The 14,550-nt window shown below is 49.2% G+C and overlaps 2 protein-coding genes across 4 annotated transcripts in view; one reads left to right on the top strand and one right to left on the bottom strand.

The window, feature by feature from the left end:
- The window catches only part of ATG7 (autophagy related 7), a 129,197-nt gene extending 122,384 nt beyond the window's left edge, over window positions 1-6,813 (top strand). The window contains exons 22-24 of the transcript XR_010990366.1: window positions 3,925-4,080; window positions 4,563-4,779; window positions 6,726-6,813. The gene's annotated coding sequence lies outside the window, so the exon portion shown is untranslated. The remainder of the gene's footprint in view (window positions 1-3,924; window positions 4,081-4,562; window positions 4,780-6,725) is intronic.
- A 665-nt stretch (window positions 6,814-7,478) lies between these two features.
- Window positions 7,479-14,550, bottom strand: part of VGLL4 (vestigial like family member 4) — a 109,167-nt gene continuing 102,095 nt past the window's right edge. For all 3 annotated transcript variants that reach the window (XM_068162681.1, XM_068162682.1, XM_068162680.1), the window contains 2 exons: window positions 11,847-11,967; window positions 7,479-10,455 (listed from right to left, as the gene is read on the bottom strand). In XM_068162681.1, the coding sequence (XP_068018782.1) occupies window positions 10,187-10,455; window positions 11,847-11,967 (390 nt within the window). In that variant the 3' untranslated portion in view covers window positions 7,479-10,186. The remainder of the gene's footprint in view (window positions 10,456-11,846; window positions 11,968-14,550) is intronic.

Below are 14,550 nucleotides of genomic sequence, written 5' to 3'. Positions count from 1 at the left end.
GTTGGATTGGTTGATGGGTTGGACATGATGATCTTGAAGGTCTCTTCCAACCTGGTTTGGTTTATTCTAATAAAGTTTATTCTAATAAAGTTATTCATGGCAAGAAAGCTTCTACTCGCTGAAACCCTTTGGTGCTGTTCTGTTCCATGCCTTGGCCTCTGGGCAGGACAAAGAGCCAACAAATCAGCTGAGGTCTGTGCTAATAATATCAAATCAATGCTTTGTATCTCTTCCTGAATGTTGTACAGGCAGAAAGGTAGTTTTTCAATGGCTATGGAGTAGTGCAAAGCAGTCTCAGAGTCTAATCCTTTTGATCATCTGACAGCAAGATGCCACTTTTGGCAGATGTGATGCTGAGTTTCCTCTGCACACCAGCCTTAGAGGCTATGTCCTGGGCAGCTAATCACATGGGGCTCACTCTCTGGTTTCTCTTCATTATTCTCTTATCTGGAGATCAGTGTTCTGAGTATGGATTGCCACACTATTAGTAGCTCCAGGGAAGAACTTACTTAATAATTGAGAAAAAGTTCAAAGAACTCCCTAGACAGTTGCAGATTTGGGGCAGATTTTCCTTTGGCAGTCACTGGCAAGTGGCTCTAGTTTTATGCCAGCCACAAGACACTTTGTGACCAGGGATTCCAGGCTCCTGCAGCCCAAGAGTTGTGTGAGAGGCTCTGGTGCTCCTCTCAAGTGCTGTGTGTGAGGAACAGAGAGGAGGATGGGGACACGGAAGGGGCCAGCAGGAGAGAGGAAGGCAGCAGCTTTATCTGTAAGCTAGATTTAGCTGGGGTGGTAACATTTAACACTTCTCTTAGGGGAAAATGCTTATTATTTGCTCTGGGAGTGTGTCACAGAAGGACAAAGTGGAGAGAAGATGGGATGTGTCATGAGGCAACTGTTAAAAGGAGCAGGCTTTTCTTATAAAGAGGATAATATTTCTTCTTGCCTTCATTAGCTTCTCTTTCTTTCATGATGTGTTATGGGTGGGTCTGCTGGTGGCTTTAATCCTCAGCCTTTGCCCAGGCATTTTCCACATTTCCTGTGAGAACTGGTAGGACCAAAACTGCATCCTGAGTTCAGCTGCAACAGAGCAGAGCAAGAGGAGGATCCCACACTCCTCTTTCCTGTATTTCCAAGCAGAAATTGTTTATTTGTTTAAGTCACTGAAGTTACAGGCATGTCAGCAAAGTCACCGCTGATTTATTACTGCTGATTTTGCATCATCCTGAAAGGTCATAGCTTGACTCACATTGCAGATGGCATTTGGACTCCTGGCAATAACAAAAGCATTATTTTTTTATTGTGAGGAAATCTGTTCTTGCCATGAAAAAATCACTAAAACAAGAGCCCTAGGATCCCACTGTGTCCTGTGTGGTGCTGGTGCTGCTGGCTTTGCAGGACTCAGGTTCTGCTTCTCCAAAGGGCTCTGCTGCTGCTGTTTCAAACCCCAGCATGATGCTGTGTTGCTTGTGGTGCTATTGGGATATGTCTATTTTCTGTTGGAGAAGTTAACAAGTCTGAGATTTTCTGCAGCCTGGGGGATGAAGGGCTGGAGAGCAGCCCTGTGGAGAAGGACTTGGAGTGCTGGTAGTGAAAAGCAGGACATGAGCTGGCACTGAGTACTGCCAGCCAACAGTGATGTGCTGGGCTGATCCCCACGGTGGGGGCAGCAGGGGCAGGGAGGGGATTCTGCCCCTCTATTGCATTCTGCTGAGACACCCCCTCTGCAGTGTTTGGGCCAGCTCTAGAGGGCAATGATAGGAGGGCTGGAAGCCCTCTGCTGTGAGGCCAGGCTGGGAGAGTTGGGGTTGTTTAGCCTGGAGAAGAGAAGGCTCTGAGGAGACCTTCTGGTGGCCTTTCAGTGCTTAAAGGGGCTGAGAAGAAAGCTGGGGACAAACTTTTTAGCAGGGCTTGTTATGAAAGGACAAGGGATGATGGCTTAAGCTAAAAGAGACAGATTGAGACTGGAGAGAAAGGAGAAATATTTTACACTGGGGGTAGTGAGACCCTAGCCCAGGCTGCCCAGAGAGGTGGGAGATACCTCATAGTATCATAGAATCATTCAGGGTTGGAAGGGACCACAAGGATCATCTAGTTCCAACCCCCCTGCCATGGGCAGGGACACCCCACACTAGATCAGGCTGGACAGAGCCTCATCCAGCCTGGGCTTAAACACCTCCAGGTATGGGGCCTCAACCATCTCCCTGGACAACCCATTCCAGGGCTTCACCACTCTCATGGGGAAGAACTTCCTCCTCACCTCCAGCCTGAATCTCCCCACCTCCAGCTTCATTCCATTCCCCCTAGTCCTATCACTACCCAAGATCCTGAGAAGTCCCTCCCCAGCCTTCTTGTAGGCCCCCTTCAGATACTGGAAGGCCACAATTAGGTCACCTTGGAGCCTTCTCTTCTGCAGACTGAACAGCCCCAACTCCTTCAGTCTCCCTGGAACCATTGCAGGTGAGGTTGTTTGGGTCTCTGAGCAGCCTGTTCCAGTTGCAGATGTCCCTGCTGAATGCAGGGGGGTCAGACTAGATGACTTTTAAAGGTCCCTTTCCACCTATCACATTCTGTGGTTCCTAGCAGGAATCCCAGAACCTTTCACTTGGAAGGAAAAGGCAAAGCAAAGGCTCTTGCTTAAAGTATTGTCAGTTCTTTCCATTATCCTCAAGGTGGATCAGTGGAGAGTACAGGTTTGGGTTTAGGCTGAGAACTCTTCTTTTTTTAGACTAGTCGGAGCGTTTTTGTCTCTGAAAGCAGCAAACTCCTCTGTATTTTATACTCCTTTTAACTAACCAGAGCTGAGCTAAGGGGAGCTGTGTCCCGTGTGTATTTTAGCACACAGGCCATGGGTACAACCAGACCCACACCAGTGTAGTATTTCAGGAAGCAGGAGGTTTGAGCTTGTGTTTTCCTGAGTTAGAAAAGTAACACTGATTCCACCATGAGCAGCAGGATGCTCTCAGAAGTGTTCTCTGTGTGCAGCATCTGCCCAAGTGAGCAAACACTTCTAAGATAAGCAGCTTTCTGCCTACTAAATGTCACAGGCACGCAGCTGACACAGCTCCATGCTGGCAGATGCCTCTGTGTCAGTGATGGAGAGAAGGCAGATGTTCTCCTGGGAATTTAAGGAAGCTGCTGCTTAGCAAAGTACAATGTAAAATTAGACTGAGCAGAGCACAGTGGAACTGGCTGGCCTGCAGCAAAACCATATTGAAAGGGTTTGGTGTCATCCAAAGAGGGGAATGCTTACCTGAAGTCAGTAACTTTGTCATTGTATAAAAGTGGGCAGCAGAAAAAGAAATCTCCTGAAGTATTGCTGCACATCAGTGAGTGTCTGTGGCTGACTAGTCCCATGCCAACCATGGGCTTGTCAGTTGGGTGCAAACCCCCTGGAGATACCACACTTAGCAGCTGGGAAACTCCCCAGGTCAGCTCCTTGCTGGCTGATGAATCATGTCACAAAGCTAAACTCCCATTTCGTGTTCCTCAAGGATGCTGCTGTCAGATGAAGCTGGAAGCTGCCTTCACTATGATGTTGTCCTCCTTGAGCAGCACAGGAGGAGCTCATGCTGGGAGCCATCTGGCACTGGTCCCTCTGTGTGCCTCTTCAGTTGTGTACATTGGTGTCATCTGAGGAAGGTGGTGAGACCCTGGCACAGGTTGCCCAGATTGGCTGCAGATGCCCCATCCCTGGAAGCATTCCTGGTCAGGTTGCTTGAGGCTCTGAGCAGCCTGCTCTAATTGCAGATGTCCCTGCTGACTGCAGAGGCACTGAACTAGATGAGCTTTAAAAGTCCCTTTCTACACAAATCAGTCTGTGGTTCTATGACTATCTGAGATGAGGGACTTGGGGAGAGCAGTGCTGTGTGTGGCTTTAGGTCCAGGAGGAAATGGCTTGATCTCCCCTTACCTTCTCTACAGAAATGAGCAGCTGGTGCCAGTGTCTCCCTGGGACAGAGGATGAGCAAGGTTTGGCCTGGATACACTCAGGAGCTTTGCTGCAATCAAGAAGGTTCTAAGACTGAAAGTTAAGCACCCTGAAGTGGTTCTGTTCCTCGTTTTGCCATGCATGCAGAGGTGAGTAACATCCACCCAGGTCTGCTGGTCCCTTTTGAGCTTGTGCCCTGTGGATGGAGAAAAATATCCTGCATGTGTACTAAATGTCCCTCTTGGTGAGGAGTGCTGCTTCTGAGTGCCTTCCAGCACCTCTCTGGGTGTAAAGGCCAGAGACAAGCCTCTTACCACAGGAACTGAGCATTCTCCTGCTCTGAGGAGATCTCCCTCGTGCAGCTCTGGAGTCAGGCAGTGCTGTTGCCTTGCGTGACAGGAGAGCACCAAGGGAAGAGAGCAGAGCTTGGCCTGAAGGGCAGGGCAGCTTCTGGGAGCCCCATGTAACTGCTGTGCAGTTATCCATCCTGGCTGTCTTGCACTCAGTGCTCTGGAGATAACCAGTCCACAGAGAGGGGCAGAATGTTCCCCTTGAAGGAGGGGTTTAAAATGTATTAAATTGGTGTATTTTAGTGATTCAAGTGGGGTGTTTCCTGTCATGGGCCCTTCAGGGATGAAGTGTGCCTCAACACAACAGGGCCCAGCTGTGTGGCGCCTGTCAGCAAAGGGGAGAGAGCTGGAGGCACCCTGTCTGTTCTCAGAGCTGTATGAAGAGGAAGCTTCAGTGCACCAGGAAGATGTGGCCTGGTTTCTTACTTCACTGTTCCTCAAGAAGGATCTAAAGATAGTGGTGAATGGTCCCCTAAGCCAAGCCTAGTGCCAGCTCTGGTGAGTAGAGCCCTTGCACAAACAACATCTGAAGAGCTGCTGCTGTGCTTTGCCAGGGCATTGCTTTATAAGCAGCCTGAGGCCCTGGTGTGGTGTGTGGACACTGGAGCAGTCCTCATTCACACGGCACTGTGGGTGAGCCCCCAATCTCCTCCTGTCAGGGGCTAGCACAGCCTGAGCAGTCAGTGCTCCCAGCTCTGCTGTTCCACAGAGGCTTCTGAGCAAGGCTGCACACCAGCTTTGTATCTTTCTTCTCTTACCTGATTTACCCCTCTAGGACCAGCTGCATTTGTCCCCACTCTAGCAGGATCCTGCACCCCTCTGGGAGCCTTCAACCCATCCTCAGTGCCTCCTCAGCTGCTGTCTGTGCTGCATCTTCTGAGCTGGTGCAGCCATAGCTCCAGTCTGGTGGTGAGCTGGTGACAGCTTCCAGAGTTGTGCTTCCACCAGTTTAAGTCCAGCAATTCAGTTACTGGGGGCAGTACTGGGGCTGCTCTGAGAGCCCTGCAGCAGTTCCCTGCCGTGTTCTCTGCAACAGTGGCAGGAGCCTCTGCACCCCACTGGCTCCAGGGTACTGTGCTCAGCACAGATCCTGGTGGGACAGCAATAGTGTGGCCAGCAGAACTGGGGCAGTGATTGTCCCCCTGTGCTGGGCAATCCTGAGGCCACAATCCTGGGTTCAGTTTTGGGGCCCTCACTACAAGAAGGACATTGAGGTGCTGGAGCAGGTGTAGAGAAGGGCAGTGAAGCTGATGAAGAGTCTGGAGAACTGGGCTGGTGAGGAGTGGCTAGGTGAACTGGGAGTTGTTAGTCTGCAGGCTGAGGGGAGACCTCCTGGCTCTCTACAACTCCCTGAAAGGAGGTTGGGGCCAGGTGGATTTTGGGATCTTCTTCCATGTAACAACTGATGGGACAAGAGGAAATGCCCTCAAGTTGAGCAGCAGAAGTTTGGGTTGGATAATAGAAGAAACTTCTTCATGGAAAGTGTTCTGAAATACTGGAACAAGCTGCCCAAGGGAGGCAGTTGAGTCCCCTCTATGGAGGTGTTTCAAAGACACAGGTGTGGTGTTGAGGGACAAGGTTTAGCCCCAGACTTGGTAGAGTAGTTGGACTGGATGACCTTGAAGGTCTTTGCCAGCTGAAATGATTCTGTGAGTCTATAGCTTGAAACCCACAGAAGCTGGATTCAGGAGAGGTCACCCAGTGAGTGCTGGCAGAAGGAGCCAAACTCAATCCCCTATGTGTCAGTCCAGGTCTGTTTGTTTACAAGAATGAAGCGTCAGGTTTGAGTTCAGTCAGCAAAAGTTCTGTGTGTAGGGATGTGAAATTACTGATGAGCAGCTGGAGACATCAAATTGCTTTTGTTGGAAAAGACTTTTAAGCTCATTGAGTCCAAGCTGCCTTTCATTCAGCTCCCAGAAAAAGAGAAGCTGCTGCAAATGGTGGAGGACTTGCTAACAGGAGTATGAAGTGTGTGTGGTTGTCTCTTTAGGCCACGGTGCTGCCCTTGCGTGCAAAATTACTGCTTGCTGCTCATTAGGGAAAATCACATGCTAGGAAAAGCTTCCTGCAGCTTTCCTTTCACCACACAGAAAGCAGAACTCTCCCTTAAGCTGCTGACCTGGAAGACAGCAGAGCTGCCTGTCCCACTGCATGTAGGCCCCAGGATGCTGATGGAGGGGTGGCTTTTTCCTAAAAGGAAACCAGCTCCCTTCAGCGAGCAGACAGAGAGGCCTGGGAGGCTTGTTGTAGTTGGCCTCTTCCCAGCAGCTCTTACAGCTTCTATTTAGGCTTCTTTCCATGGGTATGTAGCAGGCTGCTTCTCAGATGTGTTAAACTAATCACTCTTGATGTGTTCTCCTGGAATCTCCCACCCCCCAGGAGCAGCCCTCTGCCATGTGGGCACTGCTAATCCAACTGGGGCTTTGTATCCCCTTTTTTTTCAGGGGTTAATGCTGGAGGCACCCTCACCACACCCTCTGGAAATTCCTCTGAAGGCTCTGGTCAGGTTCACCCAACTACCTCTAAGACAGGTAAGTAGAGCATGTTTTAGGATTAAGCTGAGGGAATGAGCTGTGAAAGAGCTGTTCCCCGTGCTGGGTGAGCAGGGGGTTTTACAAGATAACCTTGCAGGGTCCCCTCCCACCCAATGCAATCTGTGAACACACAGGGCCCGGGGTGCCTACATCTGAAATGCAGCTGTTGTGGTTAGGGAATCATCTCTGTTCTCTGGGCAAAACTGGGGGCAGCAGAGGGACAAACCAAAATGAAGGAGCATTAGAGCCATTTGGCTTGACAGAACTGCTGGGCCAACTGTTTTCCCAACCTGTAACTGTGCAGGAGCTGCCGCTGGAGCAGAACAGCAGCTGCAGCCCAACCAGGAGGGCAGCGCTGGGCAAAGACTCATGGCCTGCTCCCTGGGATTGCTGCCTGTGGGGTCCTCCAAAGCCAGAGATGCTTCTGTCCACCACTGCTGTGGCAGCACCTGGTAGATGTGGAAGCTGTTTCTTGCCAAACTCATCAGTTGTAGGGAAGCCCCTGCCCAGCCTACAGCTGTGCCAGCCCCTTCACCGGGGCGGCTGTCCTAGGGGAGGAGGCTGTCTTCAGCAGGATGAGGACCTGAGCAGTGGCTTGCTTCTGAAGCACAGAAAGCCCCCTGCCCCCTCCCGGAGCGGCACAGAGGGGCAGGCACAGGCAGGTGATTTAAGAGCACTTTATTGTTCTTTAAGGCTACTTTTAAGTACAAAAAAAAAAAGATGGCCTGCCAAACCTTTTTTTTTCTCCAGGTGAAACAAGGCCACAAAGAAGGGTATATTACAGATTTACAAACACAGAGAGACTCTCAAACTGAGCTGTAGATAACCAGGCTCTGTGAAGAAGCCTCACCCCGTGGCACGACGGTGAGTTCCGTTTAGCTTCCCGCCGCCTCCCCCCCCCAACCCCCTTTGGCTTTCGTGACGCCATTTGCGCCCAACGAACCTTTTGCGCCTGGTGGTTTGTTTTTCGTGTGGTTTTTTTTTTCCTGGACCTAGCACATTGAAACCTTTTATTGCCCTCAAATCCATTTACCTATCTCAGATAAGCAAATGTGACCTTGTAAAACAGCTACCACTTGAAAAGACTAGCTTTTACAAAACAGCATCTTCTTCCCGTTGGACCAAGAAAGAGGAGTCACGTTTTTTCCCCCCACAGAGTCCATCTACAGTATTAGTATCTTACTGTTACAACGCTCAGTAGCCCGTAGCAAATAACAAACTAGTGGCTATTAATGCTAATGCAGTGTCCTCATAGAATAACTGTGTTCCTGCACTTCTTCTTTTTTAACTCGTATTACAAGACAAATCTACAACAACAAACAACAACAACAAAAAAAAAAGATCAACTTTTTTCTCCAAACACAAGGGAAGAAAAACAAACCAAAACAATAAATGAATGATTACAATAAAGGAAAAGGGGGGAGGGGGGAAAAAAAAAACAAATTAAATAGCTACATATCATTAACAAATTAATTGTTCCTCAAAAAATACCTACAAATTTCTCTGTACATTCTTTACGCACAGCGTAACGATGGTCTTAAAGTTACCTATATAAAAAAAGTGTTCTTTTTTCTTTAACAATCTTCCTACAGAGAGTAGGGTACTGAATGCCAAAGCAAGGAAGCGTTGGACTACCCAGTAAGGTGGTAGTGAAATGTGTGAAACTGGGGCGTAGGTGAGGGTGGGGGGTGGGGTGTGTGTCTTTGCAGAAAATCGAGCAGCCGCCTTCTCCCACCAGAGTAAGAGCCAATCTCCGGGCCTCTTGACCCTGCACCTCTTCTGAATTAAATAGCTTAACTTGTATAAAAACAGAAGGTAAAAGACAAGCCACAATGGACCCAATACTGTAACATAGCCCAGAATACATCACGTGTTGCTCATCAGCCAACGAGTTCTGACTTCCCACACGGAACCAATCCTCTCGGGCAACCCAGTATCAGAAAAAAGCCCTAGTTGCAACTGTACTGGGAAGGTGGAATGTTTGGGGAGAGCGGTTACTGAATGAGAAGAGAAGCTGGTAATAGTAGCACCTGCCTCTACTGCCTAACGTCTAGTTAGTAGCTACTCATCTAGCAAATGATAATAAGGGCGTAACAGCTGCAGAAGGCTCTCTACTGGAGGAATGTATGCTGCCACCCAGCCCAGGCTATCAATCAGCAAGCTCAACACCACCAAAGGTCCTACGTCACCAGCTGCAGCCACCTGCTCTAGAGCCAGGACAGGCAGCGGCAGCGGTGCCTGCAGCCAGGTGAAGGTGGATCACACAGACTCAGCGCTAGGGAGCAAGTTCAGCCCAGCAGCCAGCACCGCAGGCAGAGACTGGGGCCGGGTGGCACAAGGGCCATCCCGTCCTCTGTCTCCAACCCGCTTCCTTCGAGGCCTGTCCCAAGGCTGTCCTCGCTCGCTGGCCGCTGCTAAAGTGAATATCAAATACAAATATCATAGAGTACAACTGTACCAGCAGTAAGTATACCTAGGGTTGTTACTGACAAAAATCAACTAACTTCTAGAGCAAAGCCACTAGCTACGCTGCTGCCTACACGAATAGATGCCAGCTATTGCTCGGAACGCATGCGTGGGGAAGCACTATGGAGCCCTCCGGCCGCGGCTCTGCGCTAACAAACTGCAGTGTTCAGGAAACAATGCCCGTGTTCCGTACAGGATGCAGTCCAGTTGCAAGCACTAAGCACCTGAAATCTACGAGAGAAAGACCTATAACCTGTATGAGACTTCCCCTTCTAAGCTGTTTTGCTTTAAGAAAAAAACAAACCAAACAAACCAAAACAAAAATAAAACCTCAAGCTGATAGAAATGTCATCCTTAAACCCTTTTTTTTTTTCAGCAGTTTGCCCTCAAAATGTTTCGCGTCTTCCGGAAAGCTGCTACGCAACTTCAGTCCTCCTCCAATAGTGCAAATCACACATGACAGTTCTTTTCAAGTATATACATACAAAAGTACTTCACAGAGGGAAAAGGAACACAAAAAAAAACACCCAACCAACCAACCCCAAAGCAATGGAAGCAAACCAGACAAATGCTAGTCTCGAGAAGCTAATGGAAGCAAGAAGCGTTTGGGTCAACCAACTCTACGCGTGATGGCTTTTGTGGGTTAGCGCGCGGTATGCTCGGGAGGGGCAGCGGATTTGCAGCGGAGGTTTCTTTGGTAACTGAGGCAGGAAAAAAGGATGCTACATCGTATGGATCGTTATGAAATAGTTCCTGCTATCGTCTCGAAGGGCACCCTTTGACAAAAGGAAAAGTGAGTACATGAACCCAGGTGTTGAAAACTAATCTCCCTCCCCCAACACTATTGTCAGCACTGTTCCAAGCTCAGTCAAACCATGCAGATTCACGAGGCAAGGGTCCTCTCCTCAGGAGACCACAGAGGGCGAGTGATTATGATTGACCATATGAGAGGAGGGGGAAGACTGGCCCCGCCGTGAGGCAGACTCCGGACTGCTGGAGACGCCGTCCTTGGCAGCTTTGATCTGAAGCCAGGTATCCCCAAGTGCTTTGGCAAAGTGGTCATCCACTGACCCCGTGATGGACACGGAGTTTGCCACTGGCTCAGGCTCCTTGTAGTTCTTGCCGAGGCTTCGGCGGAAGTGCTCTTCCACCACCGGGTCACAAGCGGTGGTAGCTAAACAGAGAAGAAGGCAGAGCAGTGTTATCTCTTACCCTGCAGTACCACTGGGGTCATAATCCCCCTATTTTCTCCCCTTTCCCATCATGTCAGCATAAAAGATGTGGCCGCCTCCTTCCTGGAGGTGTTCAAGGCTAGGCTGGATGAGGCCTTGAGCAACCAAATCTAGTTGAGATTTGCCATGGCTAGTAGGTTGGAGTAGATGATCACTAAGGTCCCTTCCACCCCACTTTACATCACAACAGAACTGTTCTGAAGGGGCTGGGGAGGAAGATGGAAGGAGTTAAAATTAAGATAGTGACAAATGGAGTTAAATATTCTTTGCATTCTGTGACCTGCAACAGGTAAGCATTTAACAGACAACTGTGTTTCCCCCAGGATAGTAGCAGCCACAGCTCTGATGCCATGGAAACCCTCTCCCAAAACAATCACAGACAACTTATATTTAGGCTTTAAAAGAACTAAAGTTGAGAACAGTTCTTCAAACCAGCTCCCAAGCCTGCAGATACCAGCAGATGTAAGGAGACTTCAATCTAAAAGCTGACTTTGGGGACTCATCTTACTTTACATACTTCAGTCATCATCTCTCCACTAGGTACTACAAGTATTAAAATAGTGTAGTACTGCAAGACAGATATAATCCTCTTGCAATAGTATTACAAGAGATCCAAGAACCTGAAAAGGCAGGGTTTGAATAACAACAACAACAATTTCCTCAGACTGAATAGGATCAATCAAGCCAATCTGCAAATACCGTAACACAAACAGGAGTGCCGTGCACAAAGATCTCTTAGAGACAGGAGAGAAGTCTTTACACAAACCATGCCCTGCTCTTCCAAAGCCTGTGTGAACAGAGCTGGGCATTCACTGGAACAGCTCTCCTCAGGCAAGAAACAAGCCCTCTAGAAAACTTCTAACACCTTGGATCCCTATCTACTGGTGTCTCTAAGTCCTCCTTCAGTTTCTAGTTCTTAACACAGTGATGTTCTCTTTTTAAAGTAACAATTCTTCTTATTCCTCTAGCATGGCCTTTTGGGTTCTTCCCTCCCTCCCTACTGGTACACTGCCATGCCCTTTGGTTAAGTGGCATTTGTCAAAACTGTGCACCAGCAGTTCTGAGTTGAAAGGGCTGTGTTAAATTTAGAGGCTCCTCAAAGGAGAAGGAGAAGTCTCTCCTCAGTTCTCAATGGTGCTTTCTGCTCTGGCATGGGCAGAAAGGCTGGGGAGAGGACCTGTGCTAGCCTGGCGCTGGGCAGAGAGGAGACACGGAGCTGTCTGTTGTTTCACCTCCTGTTAATGCACCAGAGCACCCCTGCTCAGGTCAGTGAGACCAGCTTGTTCTCCTCTAACTCTGGCCAGGCAGTTAGGAGTGTGGAGATGTCACTTACTGCTGGAGGGTCTTCTGTAGGCAGGCACGGCAGAGCCACAGCCGCTGTGGGCAATGGGGCAGTGGGAGAGGTTACAGTTCCGGGTGCTGGCAGAAGCACAGGTGATGACAGATGGACGGTTCTGACAGGACAGAGAAACACAAACTGTCACTCATGGGGGCCAGCAGCCAGAGCCACACTGCAGCAGTCCACTGCCTAATCACTTGAGCTGTACAGACACTGAGCCCAATGCCAGCAGTGAAGTAACCCATCAAGTGTCCAGGATCAATAACCCCATTAAACCCCAAACCTTGTCTGATTAATAAACCCCATGCTGCATCCCCTCACAGCTCCGAGCTGTCAGTGGCAGGCAGTCATACAGAGGGAGGGCAGTATCAAAACAAACCATTCAAAGCATTACAGTGATTTTACAGTGACTGGTTCCACTTCACAGACATTACATATGCACAACTAAATGTCAACACATTCCAGTCAATGGCCACATCCCCTCCTGGTCCCAGGGCTCTGAGGGGCTTTTGGGATTTTACAGGTACTTGTTGCCTTTGTCCAGTTTTAACATTAGCACTTTTCATACAGAAGTGAAGAGAAGTGAAGCTTTCCTCACCTAATTCAGCCACAAAATCGTAAGCCCCAAAAGATGTAGAACAAACACAAAGAGCTCCTGAGCCAGTCCTGACCACAAGAACTCTCCTGTGGGAGCTAATCTGCCTTTCCAGCATCGGTTACTAACCATTATCATTTTTCATTCTTAACACAGGCAAATCCCCAAACCTCCACTCATAATCTCAGTTCTGCAACGTACCAAGTGTGAACAGTAAATGCTCTTCCTGTAGCTGTTTGCTATGTAAATGTCACACGGAAACAAGGCCTTGGGAATAGACACGTCCCAGTTTCTCCAGGTGACTGCAGGGCAAACACACCAGCATGGGAGTGCTTTGGCTTTGCATCTTTGGGGTTGTTATGATGCAAGGAGCCCATTTTGCTATACTCAGTGGAAGTTAATGGTCAAGTCTCCAAAACATGGCCAGAGCTGTTGCAATCAACAAGAACTTCAATTTCCTGTCTGTTTCACAGCTCTCTGCAGCATGCCCACAACAGTCAGCACACCAGAGAGTCACTGAGGCAGGAAGGAGTTAGCATCATTCAGTGGCCTTTTGGCCTAGACAAAGCAAGGGCACAGGAACATCGATGCAAGCTTTTGAGATGTGTGTTATGTGCTTCTCTCCTCAGAAGAGTATTTCAGACACAGGACATAGACCAGCATGTCTGAAAAATGCACATACCAACACCATGAAGGGTGTGAGATGCAGGAGAAGACATCTCAGGGAATCCCTGGTATGCTTCTGTGCATGTGGGTGCATGGAGCAGACTAGCCACATTTGTATGGAAATACAGAGAGAGGCCGAAAGTGCAGGAACAGCAGCTGCAGCAGCTCAACGGCCCTGTGCTGCTCAAAGCAACAGGGTAGGTTTCCCCCACCTCTGTTAGAAGCAGAGTAAGATTGGATCCTATTCAAGATGTGACAGTTAATAAGCCACCCAAGAGAACAACTCATGACAGAATCATTTTGCCTGGAAAAGAGTTTTAAGACTGAGTCCAACCAGTATCTAACTCTAGCAAGTCTGGTGCTTAGACTCAGGTGAGGGTTTCTTACTTTCAACACCCTTTTTCTGGTGTATGATTTCTGCTCTGTGCTCTTAACTCAACATCCTCTTTTCCCAAGAAAACAGACTGCAATCTGGCTCAAAATGTCAAAGATAACAAAGGAGGAGGAACCTGGCAGTAGGCAGCAGGAATGGTCCCAAGTCAAACAGGCCAGATAAGTGTCAGCGGTGCTGGCTGCAAGGCCGAGGCGCAGTGGCAGCACTGTCAAAGGGCAGCAGTGTCGTCACTGGCAGCCTGTCCCTTCCTCCTCTGTCATCGCCGGGCACGGCAGCAAAGCAGAGCCCTTCTGCACAGAACAATAACCCCCATCTGCCTGCCAAGTGATGCAAGAGAGCAGCAGTGCTGCTGCAAGGCCAGGCCCTCAGGCACAGCCAGGGCTAGGAGATGAGTGTGTGCGTGTCACCAGCCACCATGAAACCCCACACAGCTCCAGGCACAAGGAGATCCATAAACTGCACATAAAAAGTCCCAGCCTCTGAGAGATCACCTGCTCCAAGTGTTCACCCTCTGCAGGGCACCACAGCAGGGACGTGCAGTTCAATGCCTCAACACTGCAGCTGATACAAGAAACCTGCCTAGGAATGGCTCATCTGCAGCAGCTTGGAAGGAAAACAAATGCCAGGTACAAGATGGGCGGCCAAAGCCAGAACAACAAAAACACTCTAGCACATGGAAATAAACTTTGCTGCAGGAAAAGCCATCAGACAGTGGCACAATGCTGCTCTGACCAACACAGTGAATGCTTCTGGCTGGCTGAAACAATCATGGCCATCCCAGCTTCTTTCACCTGGCAAATTCAGTGCAGACTGCCCCTTTGTGCCAGCACCTCTCCTTCAGCAGTGGTGGTAGGGGAGTGCAGCACACACCATCTTCCAGGAGGAGCACAGAACACCCTGTTTACCTGCCTAGCAAGTCCTGGAGCTTTGTTCAGCCACGGGCTTTGCATCCCCAGTGAAAACACGTGCATCCATTTACAGGCTCAGCAAAGCATGGGGAGAAGCAGGAAGGCCAAGTGACAGAGACATTTAAACATCAGCAG

Source organism: Melanerpes formicivorus, unplaced genomic scaffold (assembly GCF_026170545.1).
Source record: "Melanerpes formicivorus ecotype bairdi unplaced genomic scaffold, bMelFor1.0.p_v2 SCAF_66, whole genome shotgun sequence".
Lineage (NCBI taxonomy): Eukaryota > Metazoa > Chordata > Aves > Piciformes > Picidae > Melanerpes > Melanerpes formicivorus.
Note: the sequence above shows the minus strand (reverse complement) of the source record. Positions and strands in the feature narration are given on the sequence as shown.